The sequence below is a fragment of the Macrobrachium rosenbergii genome, chromosome 55 (genome assembly GCF_040412425.1).
Source record: "Macrobrachium rosenbergii isolate ZJJX-2024 chromosome 55, ASM4041242v1, whole genome shotgun sequence".
Lineage (NCBI taxonomy): Eukaryota > Metazoa > Arthropoda > Malacostraca > Decapoda > Palaemonidae > Macrobrachium > Macrobrachium rosenbergii.
Window position 1 is genome coordinate 17,085,467 of NC_089795.1, and position 18,115 is coordinate 17,103,581.

At 39.2% G+C, this 18,115-nt stretch overlaps 2 protein-coding genes across 13 annotated transcripts in view; both read right to left on the bottom strand.

Annotated features, from left to right (window-relative positions):
* LOC136835356 (lysine-specific demethylase 8-like) overlaps positions 1-18,115 on the bottom strand; it is a 252,028-nt gene that overhangs the window by 177,097 nt on the left and 56,816 nt on the right. The gene's annotated exons all lie outside the window — the stretch shown is intronic.
* Positions 7,973-9,067, bottom strand: schlank (ceramide synthase schlank). The gene has a single exon (XM_067099615.1). It carries the CDS (start codon positions 9,065-9,067, stop codon positions 7,973-7,975), a length of 1,095 nt encoding a protein of 364 aa, XP_066955716.1.

Sequence of the window (18,115 nt, forward strand, 5' to 3'; positions counted from 1 at the left end):
AAAAATTTTATTTTTTAAGCCCAGGATTCCTCTTATGTGAGTGAGTGTTCAGAGGAGAAGGCAACATATAACAGCCTGCAAGAAATCAGCTATACCCTGAAAATGGAGAAATTCTGATGTTTGCTTTATTATTTCAGAGTGCTCAAATTTTATTTCTAAATTTTATTTACTGATGATGTAGGTCAAGATTACATTAATTATTACCGGTGACAAAATTTTGTATCCCTTTAAATAAATGTGATTGGAATATTGATAATATCTAAATTAATTCCTTTCACAGATCACTGAAACACATTTCTCAGCCTTAGTAGGGTGAAGGGATGTCTTTTCAATTTCAACTTTGACATCCTTTTACCTAAGAGGAGTTTTGGCCCTGGGGCAATCCTCAAGTAATTTCCAGTTGCATAGATCAACACATTTGAGCATTGGGATTTTTGCCCTTGATATACTTTATGTATTTTTACATATTGAATCCAACATGTTTTCTGAATTTCACTGTTAATCATGGTTTTCTCACTCCAGCATTCATACCCACCAAAAAAATAAGCAAAGCACAGCTGATTATTAAAGCTGATACTGAGTAACTGGCAAAATGGCCTATAAGGTTGATTAACAATTATCTGCCAATTAATGGGTGCAACCCTAAACTACCCTCCTGGACAGAAGGACTGGCCTTCGAGCAACCTGCTGCCCACACCAAGGTTTAGCATTGCTTCACTGCCATGCTTCAGCAAGTCAGGAGCATAGGCTGAAATGATTTTACAAGATGAAGGCTGCAAATAAGAATAAGTTAAATTCCTTGAAAGAACAAGTAATGCTGAAGGTAGATCAAGACAGTGAACAACTGGAGAATCTACAAGACAAATCCTCATTTGGAAAGGTCCTGGACTAGTAATGTACAATCTTCAGTATCTAGTCACCAACTCAGCCCTCTAAGGAAACTTCAACAGGAGAAAGACAACTTTTAAACAAGAGGATCTCATCTTTCCAGAGATTCATAGTCTTGGACAAAGGGGGTCCATTTCATGCTGAAGAAGGAAGCCATACAAAAAGTTCTCCAATGTCAAAACTAGTATATACTGTACTGTGCTTGGTGCTTCCCAAGTTCTTGTAGTTCACTCCCTACAAAATGAAGGCAGTGATTCAGTGAAAGCACTCAGCTGATAAGGCAATTTCTGAGGATTTTTGGATTTCCAAGAAACATGCTTCTGCATCCCAATCCACTCAGCCTCCAAAAAGTATCTACAGTTTGTCTGGTCACACAAGGGTTACCAGTTCAAGGTCCTATGCCCTGGGCTACCACATGATCCCAGGTTTTCATGGTGTTGACACCAGCGGCATCCTAGGTCACAGGATGGGTATTCACCTTCATTGTTACTTGAATGCCTTGTTCATCCCAGCTTCTCACCATGTCTGTTGGTACGAAGAACCTGGGAATCTTGCTTGACCTTTGCCACCACCTGAGACTCCAGGTCAGTCTAGAGAAGACAGATCTGACCAATTCCAAAGAGGCAACAAATCTAGAAAAGCTGGGCCCCCACCAGAATCAGCATTCTTTCTCTCCAACCGCAACTGACAGGACCCTGGAAGGTAATATCAATGCTGCACGATGTAGTAGTACCAGTCACTGAGGAGGTGAAGGCAGATGTCCTCTGGTGAAGAGAGATACAAAATCTCATGCAATGGACCTCCATGCAAGAAGCCTTTGGACAGAGGAAGATGATCTGAACCATAACATCCCAGAGAGCTGCAATGATCTTTGCCACCTCACTAAATTTCAGCTGGAATGGTTTCCAGATCTTTTGGATCTAATTCAGGACTTCCCAAGGTTGAAGAAAATATTAAATACTATGGATTCTACAAGTGATCCACTACAGTTCCATGTGTGAGAGATTATCCAGCATAACCTGAGAGAGGATTTTCAGCAGTGGCAACAGCAGCTGCTACCATTGCACCCTGCAGATCAAAACAAACCTTTCACGGGGGAACTGGGAAAATTTCACATCTCACTGACGATAGCATAGTGCTTCTTAACTTGGTGCCTGTACCCCCTCATTAACAGGCATTTTCTTCTTCCTGAAAGTCAAAAAGAAGGTGTCCTTGTCTGTTATTAAAAGATACAAGTAAGCCCTCTAGAGTCATCCTGAGCCTGGCCACAAACAAAGAAATAGACTGGATCTGCCATTTCAGCCAGTCAGTTCTTAGAATAACTGTTAAGTACAGACGCTGACGCTTAATTTAGCCAAACCTGCTCATGAACTCATCCTTCAGGTCTCGATCCAAAATCTGATGATGAATACGATATTCTTATTGGCACTGGCTTTCTCAGAAAGATTGAGTGAGATGTATAAATTCTCAAACATCATGAATCATTATAGAACTAGCCCTCAATCAACCTTTCCCCTCGCCCGTAACTTTTGCGGCAAAGGCCCAGCAGTCAAGCCTGCAAGTCACAACTCTCCTAATGCGATACTGACATATCTCCAGCATAATAAAATGACCCCCTTCTTTGACAAAAGCAAATCATGAATCTCCCTCTACCTAAAGAGGATGAGAAGAGCACACCCATCTACTTCTGAGCTGACATGGGAATGAGTAAGTCCTCAATCTTTAGGAACTCCATATACTTCTGCCTCAATGAAGATCACATCTTGGGGTTATCTGCAGGTACCAAAGAATGCTTTGGCTCAGCTGCAAAATAAAGCCCACATGGGCCCAAGCAATCTCCACCTCCGTGGTCAAGCAAACTATGGTAGTGGCAACCACATTAGGGGAGAGAATATGGAGGTGCCAATCCCTTTCTACTTTACCTCTTAAAAAGTAACAACCCATGGGATGGGATGGAACAGCTATTTCACACTCCCATTCTTCTCAAGCTTTTCCCTTTCTCTCTCACCTTCAAGACTGTGAGTATTACCATTATGATGATTTCTCAGGCTGATGGATTCCCTTTCTTTGTGGAGCTTAAACAATTGCCTTTACTGCCTTGGCCTTTTGAGTTACAAACCTTGAATGCCCTGCTTCAGGCTGAACCACTGACAGGCATCTCACTATGGAAGGCATCTGCCTTCTGGATAACAGGTCTTCTTCAGGGAACCTCTCTCTCATCCCCCAATCTTAACAGTAATTCAGGGAAATTATGATTAATGGGTTGTAATACACAAGAAGAATCTTTACCATAAAAATACATATTTTTTCATACCATGCAGAACACTCTCCCTCCTCCCATCCCAATTTCATTCATACCCTGTATTGGATAAAAAAAAAAAAAAAAAAGTGTCGATGCAGAGACCTGGGAAAGGTCCAGCCAATTATAGTGGGTAAATTCTTTTCAGGATAAAAGATTGGTGTAACTGGAATAAGTTCTACACAAATTAAAGCCTCTTATAATTAAGTGGTTTACATGAAAAACATATTTCTTTTTATAATAAAAATATCACAAATCTGTTGCTACTACAAAATTTTAAAAAATTTCAAAACTGTAACTGAAGATATGATTAAAAATAATGACCATTAAAAGTCAAAGAGCTTATTATATGTAATACAAAATATAACAATACCAAAATAATATAATGTACTGTTTTCTATCCAAATGTGGACACACCAAAAATAATTATATAAACCCAGACTAAGAATGACCAAGTTAATAAATTTCTAATCAGTTTTGAATAAACTGTTCCAATTTTTCAACACACCAGTTTTCAATAAAAACTTCTAGTTCTCCTAAGTCTAAATCTAAATAACTTTCCCATCATAACAATTAACCTAAATAAACCATCAAATTTGAAAAAATTCAAACATTTATTTACTAAACTACTCTCAATATGGTCACTGACAAAATTTCATCATCTTCAAAAAGCCATTTCACATGTATTTTCCTCAAGCTTTAATAAAATTACCAAACTGTGTAAAACTATCACTTTGAAAGCAGCCAACACTATTCAAAAAGAAATCAAACCAACTACTGATTTCAATGGGATAATTAAATTATTATGTTAAGAAAGTTTCTAACAATCCAAAACCTGCTGCAATGCTAAAGGATTGGTAAATCAACAGAATGAGTATTAGGAAACTGTAGATCCTGAGACAATTGGAAGCATCTGGTGCCCCTTTAGAGTTCCATACAGTATTCAGTACTTCAGTCAGAGAGAGAGAGAGAGAGAGAGAGAGAGAGAGAGAGAGAGAGAGAGAGAGAGAGAGAGAGAGAGAGAGAGAGAGAGAGAGAGAGAGAGAGAGAGAGAGAGAGAGAGAGAGAGAGAGAGAGAGAGAGAGAAACAGTACTTGCAAACATCTTTTTTGGGATTTGCTTAGCAACTCAAATACTGGTTGACAATGTACCATGGGCAAGACAAAATCACTCCATGGCTAAAAATTGCTTCCAAAAATAAAAATTATACAATATATATATATATATATATATATATATATATATATATATATATATATATATATATATATATATATATATATGTATATATATATATATATATATATATATATATATATATATATATATATATATATATATATATATATATATATATATATATAACCGAAAATATGTAAATGTAACATCGTAAAATCATAATCATAAGAAAACCTTACTTTAATGCTCTGGGTGCATTGAAAACGATATAAACTGCATTATTATTGAGTTTTACATAAAAAAACCTTCAAATTATGATTATTCTGCCATTTTGGGGCCATATTTCTTCCGTCGGATCGGGCGATATATAACCCCGAACATAAGCCAGGAAATAATTTCTGATGAATATATTTGAAAAGCGCCGAACCTCGAACGTATATATATGCCTTATATATATATATATATATACACAATAAAATCCAAGATATATGCTGTGAAGAAAAGAACCAAATACTTTTCTTACAAATGAGAAGGTTAAACTATTCATTAGTACAGCATTACATTTGATCACATAACTAGATGAAATAGCCTACCTACACTGAAATATGTGCATTACGTTACAATAAAAATTAATAAGTACTATACTGTACTGTACTTATTTAAATAAACAAAATTAATACAACAATCATATTTATAATATATACCTAACAAAGAACTTCCACTATTATGTAATGCACTACACTAGATTCAGATTGTTCCTTATTACTGATTTGCAAGCATATGCAAGCACATACATACATGTGTATATGTATATATATATATATATATATATATATATATATATATATATATATATATATATATATATATATATATATATATATATATATATATATATATATATATATATATATACATATACACTATTAATGCTATTCATAAAAGAATAACATGCATCATAAAAAGAATAACATGCATACTTTCATGACTATGTGCAGAACACACATTTTCCTGTATAATCAGATCTTTTCAGTTAATGGGAATGATGAGAAAAAAGGCAAGTTTCTCTTGCAAATCAAATTCCTTAACTTGACAACTAAAAATATCACAATGAAAATGAAAACTTGCTAGGAAAATCACCTCTACCTGTATACCAAAGCTATTTTCAGTTTGCTTCTGTCTAAATGAGCAGGAAGAAAAGTACATGAAAATTACACTAGCAACTAGAAACAAGATGTTTAAATATGCTCAATCATGCCTTAAATACATGTTATCTTTCAACACAGCACAGTACAGTACATGACAATGCATACAGTCCAGCAATGCAAGGATAAAAACACCCTTGAAAAAACCTCAAGAAAGCAGTCTTTTTGTACACAACATATTGAGAAATTGGTGAGATTCTCTGATGCCACAATAAACTAACCACACAATATGTAAGAATATTTTCCTTCAATCGTGATCCAAAATATATATGTTACCACTGTTATACAAACAGCCAACAATTACCATATGAATGTGCAGGAAAAACTGTTGCTTCTTATACCTATGCACTTCTATAAAGAATATATATAATAAAATCTGAAATTTTTTTTTTTAGAAATAAGCATATATATAAAAGCCACTCCTCAATTTGTAAAGTTGCTCAATCAGCAATACCTATCATCTGCATACATATTTGTATGTAACTTGATTAGTTTTGGTAAAAATAGTGAGTAAATACTAAATTTGCATAACCCTGCAATGGCACAAGACCTTACTTGCACTTGCTTGTCTTTCTGTTGCTAAAAATATTTTTCTTTAAAAAACTCACTTGCAAGAATATGAGGTACATTATTCCAAGTAATAGAAAAACTAATTGGGCCCTGGTCTACAAAAGAGCTACCTAACCACCCTGGATAAAGGCACTTCTATGCAAGGGAGTTTCAAATGCATTTCCTATGAACTGTTTCATCTTTACTGATACAGTATTTGGCTGAATTTCAAAGCCTTATACAGAGGAGTCACAGCATTCATGAAGGTTCAATGAGGTGGGTTCTTAAATGTTAACTTTACCACTGCCAAATCAAATAAAACAGAAGCTGAAATATTCAAGTTCATAGCAAGTCCAAACTGAAAACCCACAGATAAAAATCTTCTTTAGCATAATACCATTCCATGTTAGCTGTAAAAATTAATGAAGTTTAACTACTGCTGTAACTGACCTAACCACAGCATAAAACTCCACAATGCTATGACCATCCTATCAACATATTTTTCTCCTCCATGCATGCAAGCAATGACAAAAGCCCTCTTCCGAACTTAAATGTTCATCTCCTTACAAATATCCTATCATGAAAATCATTTACCCTTGATTTCGAATAGCCACACAGTTCCCATTATTTGAGAACCACACTACAATTTAATAAAGGCATACCACTGTCTTGCACAAAGCTTGAAAATATGGCTACAAAATATCCATATAATTTAACATTATATTCAGAATAAAATCCTGCTCTTCAAAGACATCAAATTTTAAATGCACAGGATGTTAACCACTTTCTTATAAATCAAATTACAGATCTATACATCTTTTCCTATGTCTATAAAAAATACTACATATTTTTATACTTCTCTTTTTATCTTAAAACTGGCTAAACCAAATTTCCCATACTTTAATTGGCTGTCTATATTACTTATAGAAAATATTGATGGGAAAATTGAGAAACTCTTTGGCCTTCAAAATCTTAAAACTATAGATGTTCTCACCAAAATAGCAATAAATTTGTCTTCATAAACCATACGCGTATCTAAAAATATTTTTTCTACTACAATAATTGCTACCTTTTTAAAAATTACAGTAATTTACTTCCAATACCCTTTGCAAAATTATATCAATATATACATTTTCATTTCTTTATAAGGGTATATACACATAGTGGTTCAATTTTTATTTCAACTTTGCTATTCAACTATGATACTAGTACCAAACACTTCCTTCACTATATTAACCATAACTTATAAAATGCCATCATGAATTTCCAAAAATTCACATCTTTGTTAGAAAAAATTAAAAATTCTCATCTACACCACCATAAGACTAGTATTTACGAATGGTCTTGGATCCTTTATGTTGGAATGCAGTCATGTTGTAAAATGCCCAAATGGATCTCACCACATAATACAGATATTTAGCTAAAATGACAATTTTATCAACAATCCAAAGGCATGTGTGCTGGGATTATCATCTAAGTCATTAACTGGTTACAATGACTGAAGTCAGTGCAATCAAAATGGCTGTCTGCTAACCACCATCATCATCATCATCATCATCATCATCAAAGATAACCAACACTTATACACTGCCAAATTTCTTCAAAACACCTACACAGAGAAAAACAGACACGGGAGCAAAATTTAAGGCCAAAATTTTTATATATTATACAAATTACCTGGCTGCAACATTGGCAATAAATTCACCACCAGTCTAGTTCAGTATGTGCATATTTCCAACCAATATATACAGTACTATATATAGCAAATCTACTCCATTCAGAATCACTAGAAATATTGGAATAAAAACAACTGAGGAATGCTCCCCATAAAAGACTGAACCCTTCAACACTATTAATTCCTTTTTCTTTCATCATCTTCAAAAGAGATGTCTGATGGATCTGAGGATGAACGATTATCCTCCACAGAGCCTTTCTGAAGGGTGGAAGCAATAATCCTGAGAATAAGATAAGTCCAATAAACGTGTAAAACTAACAGAACTATTAAAAGTCCATTAAAAATATAATATGCTGGAAACATAGGTACAATAGTAGGAGCATCTATTGCAGTACTGTACACAATCCATATGGGATAAATTCCTACGCGTGTTATTATCCACAACAAGGCAAAGATGGTAAAGACAACATCACAAAATGCTTTATGACCTGAGTATATACTCATTTTTGACAGCTGCAGTGGAATATCAGCACAGTCATGAACAATGAGAACAAGAGTACCAATCCTTGTTAGGTTACAAGTCCAAGAAAATGTAATAAGGGCAATGGTTACTAAATGATGGAAGAACATTTGCCAAAAATCTTTCCTTCTAACTTCAAAGAAGTGAGTGAAAGTCATGCACCAATAAAATGACAGAGAAATCATGTAGTACCACCAGACATCATCATCAACACTGTGGTGAGGATAATCATACCAGCAATAGAGAATATCCCAAAACCAAGACTTTCCCCACATTACATATAATCCATACACAAATATAAAAGTATAGTAAGTGCACTGCCATGAGCATTCCATGAACTTGGTGAACTTGCTGATGTGATTCATTGCAGTGCGCTGTCGAAGCCATCTCTCAACCTTCCGCACACTCCAGTCAAGTTTGCTAGCACACCTACGGATCTCTTCTTCAGGAGGGTTGCTCTTGTAGTGAGAAAATAGAGATTCTAAAATTTCATTGGGAGCTGCTGGGCGGGGTTTTATATTCCTTAGCCCAACAGCTAGTGCTATCTTATTGTATACCAATTTGTTCAGCACCAAGAACCTCAAAGGAATGGCTAACAAGGCCATGCCAATGGGATACGTCCACAGGTCAGCCCAGTTGGCGTAACGAACCTTCTCATTGGGCACCAGGTCCTTCCAGTCATAGTTAGGAGGCAGCCACACTGAAGGATTCCAAAACCACGCAGAAAACGAGTGCCACACCCACGCTGCCATCCTGAGGACAAGAAACGCCGCCATCAACTCCACTTCTTTATCGAAAATAAAGGCGAGAGGCTCAGCAGACACACAAGCACACACAAAAATTCAAATGATAATAGTACAAATTAGAATTTAAATCTCTTAAATCAAAGATTTAATCTCACAGACTTCATACAGATCTTACATTAAATTCTGATTATTTTATGATTAATCCATAAAATTTATATAATGAAAAGTGTTATAAAACTTAAAATTCTGCCCAGATTAAAAGGAAAATATTGAATGGCTTAAAACCGCGACTATACATGTATAAGTTAAATACGAATTTTTTAACTATCACTGAATATAGCGCTAACCTGTGGACTTTGCTCATGTTTCTGCTTATGACAGCACAAACACAGAAGTGATCAAATCATTCTTGCAACCACATGTCAAATCATAGCAACTTCTCTCAGCACTAGTCACACAACACAAACTGATATGAAAATATCATGCAATACACAATATGGCTACCCATTTGATTAACATCTCAACAGATACGACAAAGTGAAGGAAATATTTAGTACCATGCATGGCTCTTATCTTACTGTAAATGTGTATATAAATAACTGTACATATTGCTACTGCACTTTATATACAAAGCAGCTTTGAGTAAACGGTACAACTGCCAAATAAGAGTACAGTACTATATAATCTATATGTTAATCTATATGTCATGCAGTGACAAACTGCATTAATAAACAAAAATATTATGATTTCTTTCATTTGCCAATTGAAAATCTGCAATCTTAATACTTTACTGATTTATCATAAAAGTAGTTTTTCTTAAGTAAAACTGGCACTGTTTACTCACTGCACTTTCCATAAGCTACCACTCTACAGATTTGGAAGTTCTTCTTATGCCCTACCTATCAAAGGGATACACATCACATAATGAGTACAATCATCATCCATGTAAATAAACAGGTTTTGACATAAGAGAAACCTGTTTTTGGTAGCTGCTTGAGTCTTCTGAGAGTTACACTCTCATGGTTTCCCCAGGGCTCCATAAGACAGACCAACCAATCTCACAGAATACTCTTATGGTCTTGGCCAGAATAGTGCTTGTGGGCACGGTGATAGAATATAAAGTACTCAGGACAGAGGGCTCTGTCTCCTGTCCACAGTGACTATCTCAGTTTTCCCTTCATCCTACTCACACAGATGTGACAACAACATGTATGTCAGTCACTTCCCTCATTACACACCAGGTCTGTGCAAGATAAATGTTCATCCTATTCCCTACTGCCATGTTTTTTTGTAAGGGAAAGAGGGCTACCAAAAATAGGCTTTTCCTACATCAAAACTGTTTTTTTTAATAATACAGCCACTGTTCATTCTCAAAGGAGCTTACAATAGAAATTGACAGGTGACAAATTGGCTTAGCTCCTAATAAATAAATCCCAACAACCCAGATAAATTTTTTGTCTGAAGTAGTAACAGGTTATCAACTACATTCTCTATTCCAGATACCCGTCAGGGGTTTCCTTTTCTTTACTGGCAACCCATTAGGGGCTGACAATAAAGAACAGAAAACAACACAAGAACCTACAAAGAAATCCCTTGATTATCCGGATCTTCCTTATCCAGGACTTGACATTACCCAACACACCCAGACCAGGGACTAAGGACCAAAGATATATATATCTATATATTTCAAAAATTTTTAAAAACCACTCCCCAATGGTTGACAATGCTGCACTGCCTCAAGAAAATGCTGGTAACACTGCTTACACTTATGAAGAGACTGAGGAAGGGTTAGGGGGATTGGGGGGGATGGCTGGGTGCCATGGGAGAGGGGCAGTACGGCTTGTGTAGAGGAACTCATTGATACCTGGGGAGCCAACTGCCCACTTTGGGGGTCCAACACACATCGCCTGCAATGATTTTGCTGATAATATAGACAACAGAGAACACATTTTGGTTGGCCAGGCATCTGGGAATTTTACAGGAGGGATTCAGGGTTTTGGGGAAGAACCTATTGATATGGTGGCATATGATGTAATGCTACCATAGAGTATGCATGAACAGACACATGAGCAAAAGAACTGTAAATCCAGATAGCAAAGAAGTACTTGACAGTCATGATGACTGTAGACAAAATAAGTGATCCATTACTGAAAGACTCAACTGTTTTCCTTTCAACAACGTTATGTGATATGTATCGTGCTATGCTTCATGACAATAATGTCCCAAACTGGGAATATTACAGATCATCATCACGTCACTCAAAAAGCATTTACAGGCAGTCCTCGGTTATCGGCGGGGTTCCGTTTCTGAGGGTGTGATGATAACTGAAAATCGCAGCTAACCAAAAATTGGCAATTTTTGGCGTTTTTTCGGTGATTATCGGAGCCGAAAAGTGCTGATTTTCAGTTATCGGCGCCTCTGTTAGGTATGTATCGGCACCAATACCCAATTATCGGCACCTATAAGTGGAAATCAGCGATTTTCGGTGCCGAAAATTGCCGATTTTCATCGCCAGACAAGCGCCATAAAACCAGATCGCTGTTAACCGGGGACTGCCTGTACAGTACAGGGTCATTTCCAAGACAAAACGACATTTTTATAATAAAATAAAGTTTTATGTATAATTACCAAGTAATTGCATAGCTAACGTTTCTAGTATCAGCAGCTAAAATTTTAAACTCATGGCAGTGATTCTTTTGTTTTGGTGTAGGTGTCTAACCCCACCCTCTTTTGGGAAGAAGAGGAAAAACTGAGCAAATGGTATCAATTTGTTTTTGCCATTATGTCCATGTGAGGGATGGAGCGAGGGTTCCCATTTTTTAATTACAGGCAGTCCTCGGTTATCGGCGGGGTTCCGTTCTGGGGGTGTGATGATAACTGAAAATCGCCACTAACCGAAAATCGGCGACTTTCGGCGCTTTTCGGGGCTTATCGGCGCCGAAAAGCACCAATTGTCAGTTATCAACGCCTCTGTTAGGTATGTATCGGCGCCAATATCCAATTATCGGCGCTGATAAGTGGAAATAGGCGATTTTCAGCGCCGAAAATTGCAGATTTTCGTCGCTAGACAAGTCCCGTAAAACCGGATCGCCATTAACCAAGCCCACCATTAGCCGGGGACTGCCTGTACTTGGTAAATATCCCTCCCTCCCATTTTGTAATTACTTGGTAAGTATATATAAAATTTTATTGTATTATAAAAATGTCATTTTTATATAAGTGATTTACCAAGTAATTACATAGCTGATTCCACATTGACAGGAGGTGGGATACATGGGCTACTCTACCCCAAAACATTATTTAATGTAATGAATTTGAGAACAGAAAATCTGCTAGCACTGGGACAATGGTTGTTGTTTCATTACCTGGTAAGAGAGCTGTCGCAGGAAGATACTGCCTCTGGTTGGTGATCATCTTACTCAGTAGAGGTGAGGGAGCATGGCCCTGGATCGCCTACTACACCAGTGGAAGACTTACAGCAGGGGACATCACCGAACGCTAGTAAGTTATACAAAATTACCCCTGCCCAGGGCTCAGTACTAAACAAGACCAGATAACAATGCCGTTACCTACACCGAACAGTTTAAAAAAACACCATCACCCAACCATTAAAAACTGGAAGGTATCCAAGTACATAGTACCCCCAGATTCCCCTAGAACTCAACATCATAGATCAAGGCGACGATAAAGGATGAAGGGATGCTTCCTACATTCCCTCCACCAACACCGTGCCAGCCACGGACAAAGGACCCAAAGTACTGCATTCACTAAAAACTTTTCCATGTCCCTTAAATAGTGGAATGCAAATATTGATTTACATCTCCAATACACTGCTTGGAGAATGTCTGACAGAGATAGGTTATGTTTAAACACTAAGGACATAGCCACTGCCCTGATTTCATGTGCTTTATCTTCAGAGCAGGTAAAAGCTCTTCTCCAAGAAGAGCTTTTGGGGGTGGGCTTCTCTAATGAGTTTTCTTAGGAAAAAAAAGAGAGAGCATTCTTCGTAAGAGGACGTGGAGGCTCCTTGACCGAAGTCCACAAATTACTTGAAGGTCCCCTTAACTTCTTGGTCCTTTTCAGGTAAAACTTTAAACCCCTTACAGGGCAAACAGTTCTTTCTTCCTCCTCCTCAGGTCCTAGCATTTCTCCCAAATTCTTGACCTTAAAAGAACGAGGCCAGGGTTTAGCCGGATGCCCATTCTTTGAAAGAAATCCAGGCGTACTGTATAGGAACAGATCGCATCTCCTCCAGAGAAACCGATCCTTCTACCTATGGCCGGTATCTCACTAACCCTCTTAGCTTTAGTGAAGGCTACCAGAATGAGGGTCTTCTTAGTCAGATTCTGAGAGAAGTGCATATAGGCTCGAAAGGTGGTCCAGACAACCATTTTAGGACCACGTCTAGGTTCCAAGATACTGGTTCTGTCCTCTTTTGCTTACTTGCATCAAAGGATTTTATTAAATCAGAGAGGTCCTGATTTGAGGATAAGTCAAGGCCTCTGTGCCTGAAGACTGAGCTAAACATAGCCCTGTAGCCTTTTATAGTCGAAGAGGACAAGCCTCTGGAGCTTCTAAGGTATAAAAGGAAATCTGCAATCTCCGTCTGAGTTGTTTCAGAAGAAGAGATGTCATTTTTTTTAGATTTCATTTTTTCTGCACCAAATGCAGAAAATGGACTTGTTCTGGTAAATGCTGCAGAAAGATTGACGTCTGCATTTCGAGATAGCTTCTGCAGCTGTTCCTGAAAAACCCTTAGCTCTGAGTATCTCTTGACAGTTTGTACCCCGTCACAGCTAGAGTAGACAACCCTTGGTGAAATTTTCTGACATGGGGTTGTTTGAGAAGATTGTGTCTTTGAGGAAGCAGTCTTGGAAAGTCTACCAGAAGACCCATGAGATCAGGAAACCATTCCTTTAGAGGCCAAAATGGAGCAATCAGACTCATTGACGCACTCTGGTGGGACTGGAATCTGTTCAACACCTCTTGTATCATTCCGAAGGGAGGGAAGGCATAAAGCTCTTTGTTGGACCAGTTCTGAAGCATTGTGTTCGTGAACAAAAAAGGGGGAGACAATGGTTTTTGGACATCACAAAGAGGTCCAGAGTTGGTCTTCCACAAAATCTCCACAGGGCTGAGCAGACTAAAGGATGTAGAGTCCACTCCGTGGGAATGATTTAACTGTCTCGGTTCTCAGCTGATCTGCCAGCACATTCAGTTTCCCCTGGATGAATCTTGTCATAATTCTCATCCAGTTCTGATCCGCCCAGAGAAGCAGATCCCTCGCTACTTAGCAGAGCGAAAAGGAATGGGTTCCTCCCTGCTTGCTTATGTACAACATGGCTTTTGTGTTGTCCGAATGAACTGCTATGGTTTTGTCATACACCTCCGATGAAAAGGCTTGAAGACCCAAGTGAACAGAATTTAGTTCCCTCACATTTATGCATAGTTCCTTTAGATCTTGCAACCCGGAGATGTTTATCCCCATGAGATGAAGCTAAGGTGCCTGGAGGGCCAGAACACGCGTAAAAACTTGATGGGCCATTGTTAATCCAAAACGTAGAGCTCGAAACTGGAAGATTTGGTCCTGAAATATAAATCTTAGGTACTCCCTTGAATCCAGGTGTATGGGGATGTGGAAGTAAGCATCTTGCATATCTATTGAGACCATCCAGTCTCCCTGACGAACAGCAGCAAGAATGGAGCCATTCATCTCCACAAGGAACTTTGTCTTGAGAACAAAGTCCTTCAGTGCACTTACATCTAGGACCGGTCTCCATCCTCCTGTAGCCTTGGGGACTACAAACACCCAATTGTAGAACCCCTCTGAGCTCAGATCTGTGACTACCTCTATTGCCCTCTTCTTGAGGAGGGAGGGTACCTCCTCTGCGAGAGCTGAAAACCTCTTTTAAGACAACAGAGTAGGCAGTCATGCTGATGGGCTTCCTGACTATGGGAGGTCAATCTGTGAATGGGATTGAGTAGCCAAACCTCCACTATCCATTGTTCTGGCCCTTTCTCCTTCCAAATCTCCCAAAGGAGAAGGAGCCTGGCACCTACTGGGGGACACTTGGTTCATTTCTTGACTGAAGACTTGGATGATGATTTCTTGATCGAATGAGGGGTGAAATGCACGTTCGTACGACCTCTTGGTTGAGGCCTTCACTTGTTACCACAAAAGTGAAAGGGCTGAAGAGGAGGGGGTGTCTTGGAGCTAAATGGTGGGAGCTCCTTAGGATGCCTTGGGGAATGTACCAAAAGACCTTGCGTCGACTTCTTTTGTAAAGCCAAAGCAATATTATTCACCACTGCCTGCGGGAACAAAAACTCATGTACCAGAGGGGAGAAGAGAAGGGTGGATTTTTGAGCTGTGGTGACTCCCTTTGAGGTGTAAGAGCAACAGAGCTCCCCCTTCTTTAAAATTCCCATGGCATAGATGGAGGCCAATTCACAAGACTTGTCTCTAATTGCCTTATCCGCACAGGAGAGAACTCCAAGAAGATCTGAAGATAAATCTGACGGTGCCATAAGGTGTCCCTGAATCTTATGCGCTGGAGTCCCCACCATCCAGTCTAAAAAAACTGACCGCTTCAAAAAATATTAAACATGTTCTTCAGCAAACGGTTGAGTTCGGCTGCGGAGAACATTATCTTGGCTACTGAAAAGGCTGACCTATGGGAAGGGTAGGTCAGACCGGAGAAGTCCCCCTGGAAGTAGGCAGGGACCCCCAAAGAAGGAGCTTCTCTGGTGGTATAACAATGATACTTTTTGTTCAAAAAGTATCATTGTAGGGGGATAACTGAAACAAGCCTTCCCTTTCTCCCTTTCGTCCGAAAGCCAAGTCTCAACTTTGCTCAGTGCTTTCCTTGCAGAGGTGCATAGTACCATCTTAGCTAACTTAAGGACTTGCTCAGAAGACCACCCATCTGAAAAGCTGACACAGGCAAAGACGGAGCAGCCGGAGAGAAAAAGGTGGGAAAGCTGCATAGAAGAAACTGCAACAGTGCTGCATAAGCAAGAGAGGAATCTTCTTCTAGTTCCTTATCCACATTCTCCTCAACCAGCGACCACAGACAAAGACAAATCTTTAGCAGGTGTCATAGATGAGGAAGGTTTCTTTAAAAATCTTAAAATGTCATCTAGATGCTGCTGAACAGGAGCAAGAGACAGATCCAAACATGATGACATCGAAGTTTGCTGCAGAAGAGGAGGCGCTGTTACTGAATGGCCTGGCACTGGGCACTTAGAAGAGGAGTCAGGATAACTGGACGACACTACACAGTGAAGATTCTCCAACCGAGTGGGCGCTTGGAAGCTTGTGACTGCTCAGCAGTCACTGGTTGCTTGAGACACTGAGCGCTTTGGCAGCAACTGACTGCTTTGGCACCAAAGAACCCTTGGGTGCCAAAGGAAGCTCGGAAGCCAATTGGCACTTGGGAGCTGCTGTGCAAATTGGCACCACTGGGCGCTTGCACCTTGGAGCATCAGAAGGAGCAGGAGAAAAACGCTCTGCTGTGCCAAATGGCACAACAAGGTGCTTGCGTCTTGAAACATCGGGAGAAGCTTCAGGAGATAAGCGCTCTGACACTACTGCGTTAACTGGCACTGCTGGGCGCTTGCGGTGGCAAACATCGGAAGAAGGATCGGGGGAAAAGCGCTCAAGGTTATCCCAAAAACTGCAACATGGGCGAGAATCCTTCACTTTCTTGCAAGGCACCTGAGGCGAACAAGACACATCTGCCGCAGACCTTTTCAGTGGTCTTGACATGTCACTGAAGTGCCATTGGCACCTCTGTTCAGTGATGGAAGCCTTGCCTATGAACTAGAAGAAAGATGGTGAGCCTCCGAGAACGCCCTTACAATGGCTGTCATGCACTGTCGTCACCTGGGACTTTACAACAGGTGAGACTGAGGGGTCAACTACCTGTGGGCAGACCCCACCGACCTCCCTTGGGCCTCCGGTGTGGCTACTCCCAGGTGGGAGGGAGGATGCCAAAGACCTTCGCCTAGGAGAATCGGTCGGGACAGGCAGCCAGCTCCTCCACTAACACTTCTTTTATCACTTACTTTTTGTTCCATCAAGAAATGCACTGAAGTCCGAGCCACTATGTTCACTAGTAACTCAAACTTACAACCGAATTTTGACTCCAGACTGGCAATGGCATTAGGGTCGGGAGCATGAGAGCTGGGTAAAGGATCAAGCGGTACAACTGGGAGAAATTACAAGCAGAGATATAATTGGTACATCCACAGAAGACCTAGCAGATTCCTGACTAGCTACAGTCTTGTCAAGCTTAATGGTCACTTGTTTCTTCCTATCCCTCTCTAGTTTTGATAGATGAGAACTCAAAATTTTCCACTGTTTTGGATTCCAACCTTCACACTCAGTACATGGTTTATCTACTGAACAAACCTGACCCTGCAAGTCCTGCACAAAGTATGAGAATCATATTTAGCAGAGGTTAATCTTGTATTACAGCCTTTCTGCAATACCCAGTACTAGTCGTACTTGTGTCTGACATCGTCGCTAAACAAGTCAAGAATTAAAGTACAGTCACAATCATGCAGTCAAATCTGTGAAATTCTAAGGTCTTAATAAAAAACCTATCTATCTAATTGCCGAAAGGCTACCAAAAGCAAAAAATACTTCACTGATCATGATACAACCAGAAACCAGCAAAATATTGATTTCCAAATCCAGCTGCTGCTCACACACTAAATCGTAAGCCGGCAGAAACAAATAGACACCATTTGCTCAGTTGTTCCTCTTCTTCCCCGAAAGTGGGTGGGGTTAGACACCTACACCAAAACAAACAAATCGACACCGCGAGTTTAAAATTTTAGCTGCTGATACTAGGAATGTTAGCTATGTAATTACTTGGCAAGTCACTTATATAAAAATTGTATTTTTCCCTCACACAAGGGGATCAGATGTTGTTTATTCATCTTCTTTGCCTGTTGGAGATATCTCGATAAAATTGAAACAATTTCAAGATGACAATGCTGACCAAGAAAACAAGAGTCTTGTTTTGAATGCAGCACGAATTCTCAGGG

Bases quoted from the DNA above. Each gene is read 5' to 3' on its own strand.
- schlank (XM_067099615.1), bottom strand. From the start codon at position 9,067: ATGGCAGCGTGGGTGTGGCACTCGTTTTCTGCGTGGTTTTGGAATCCT.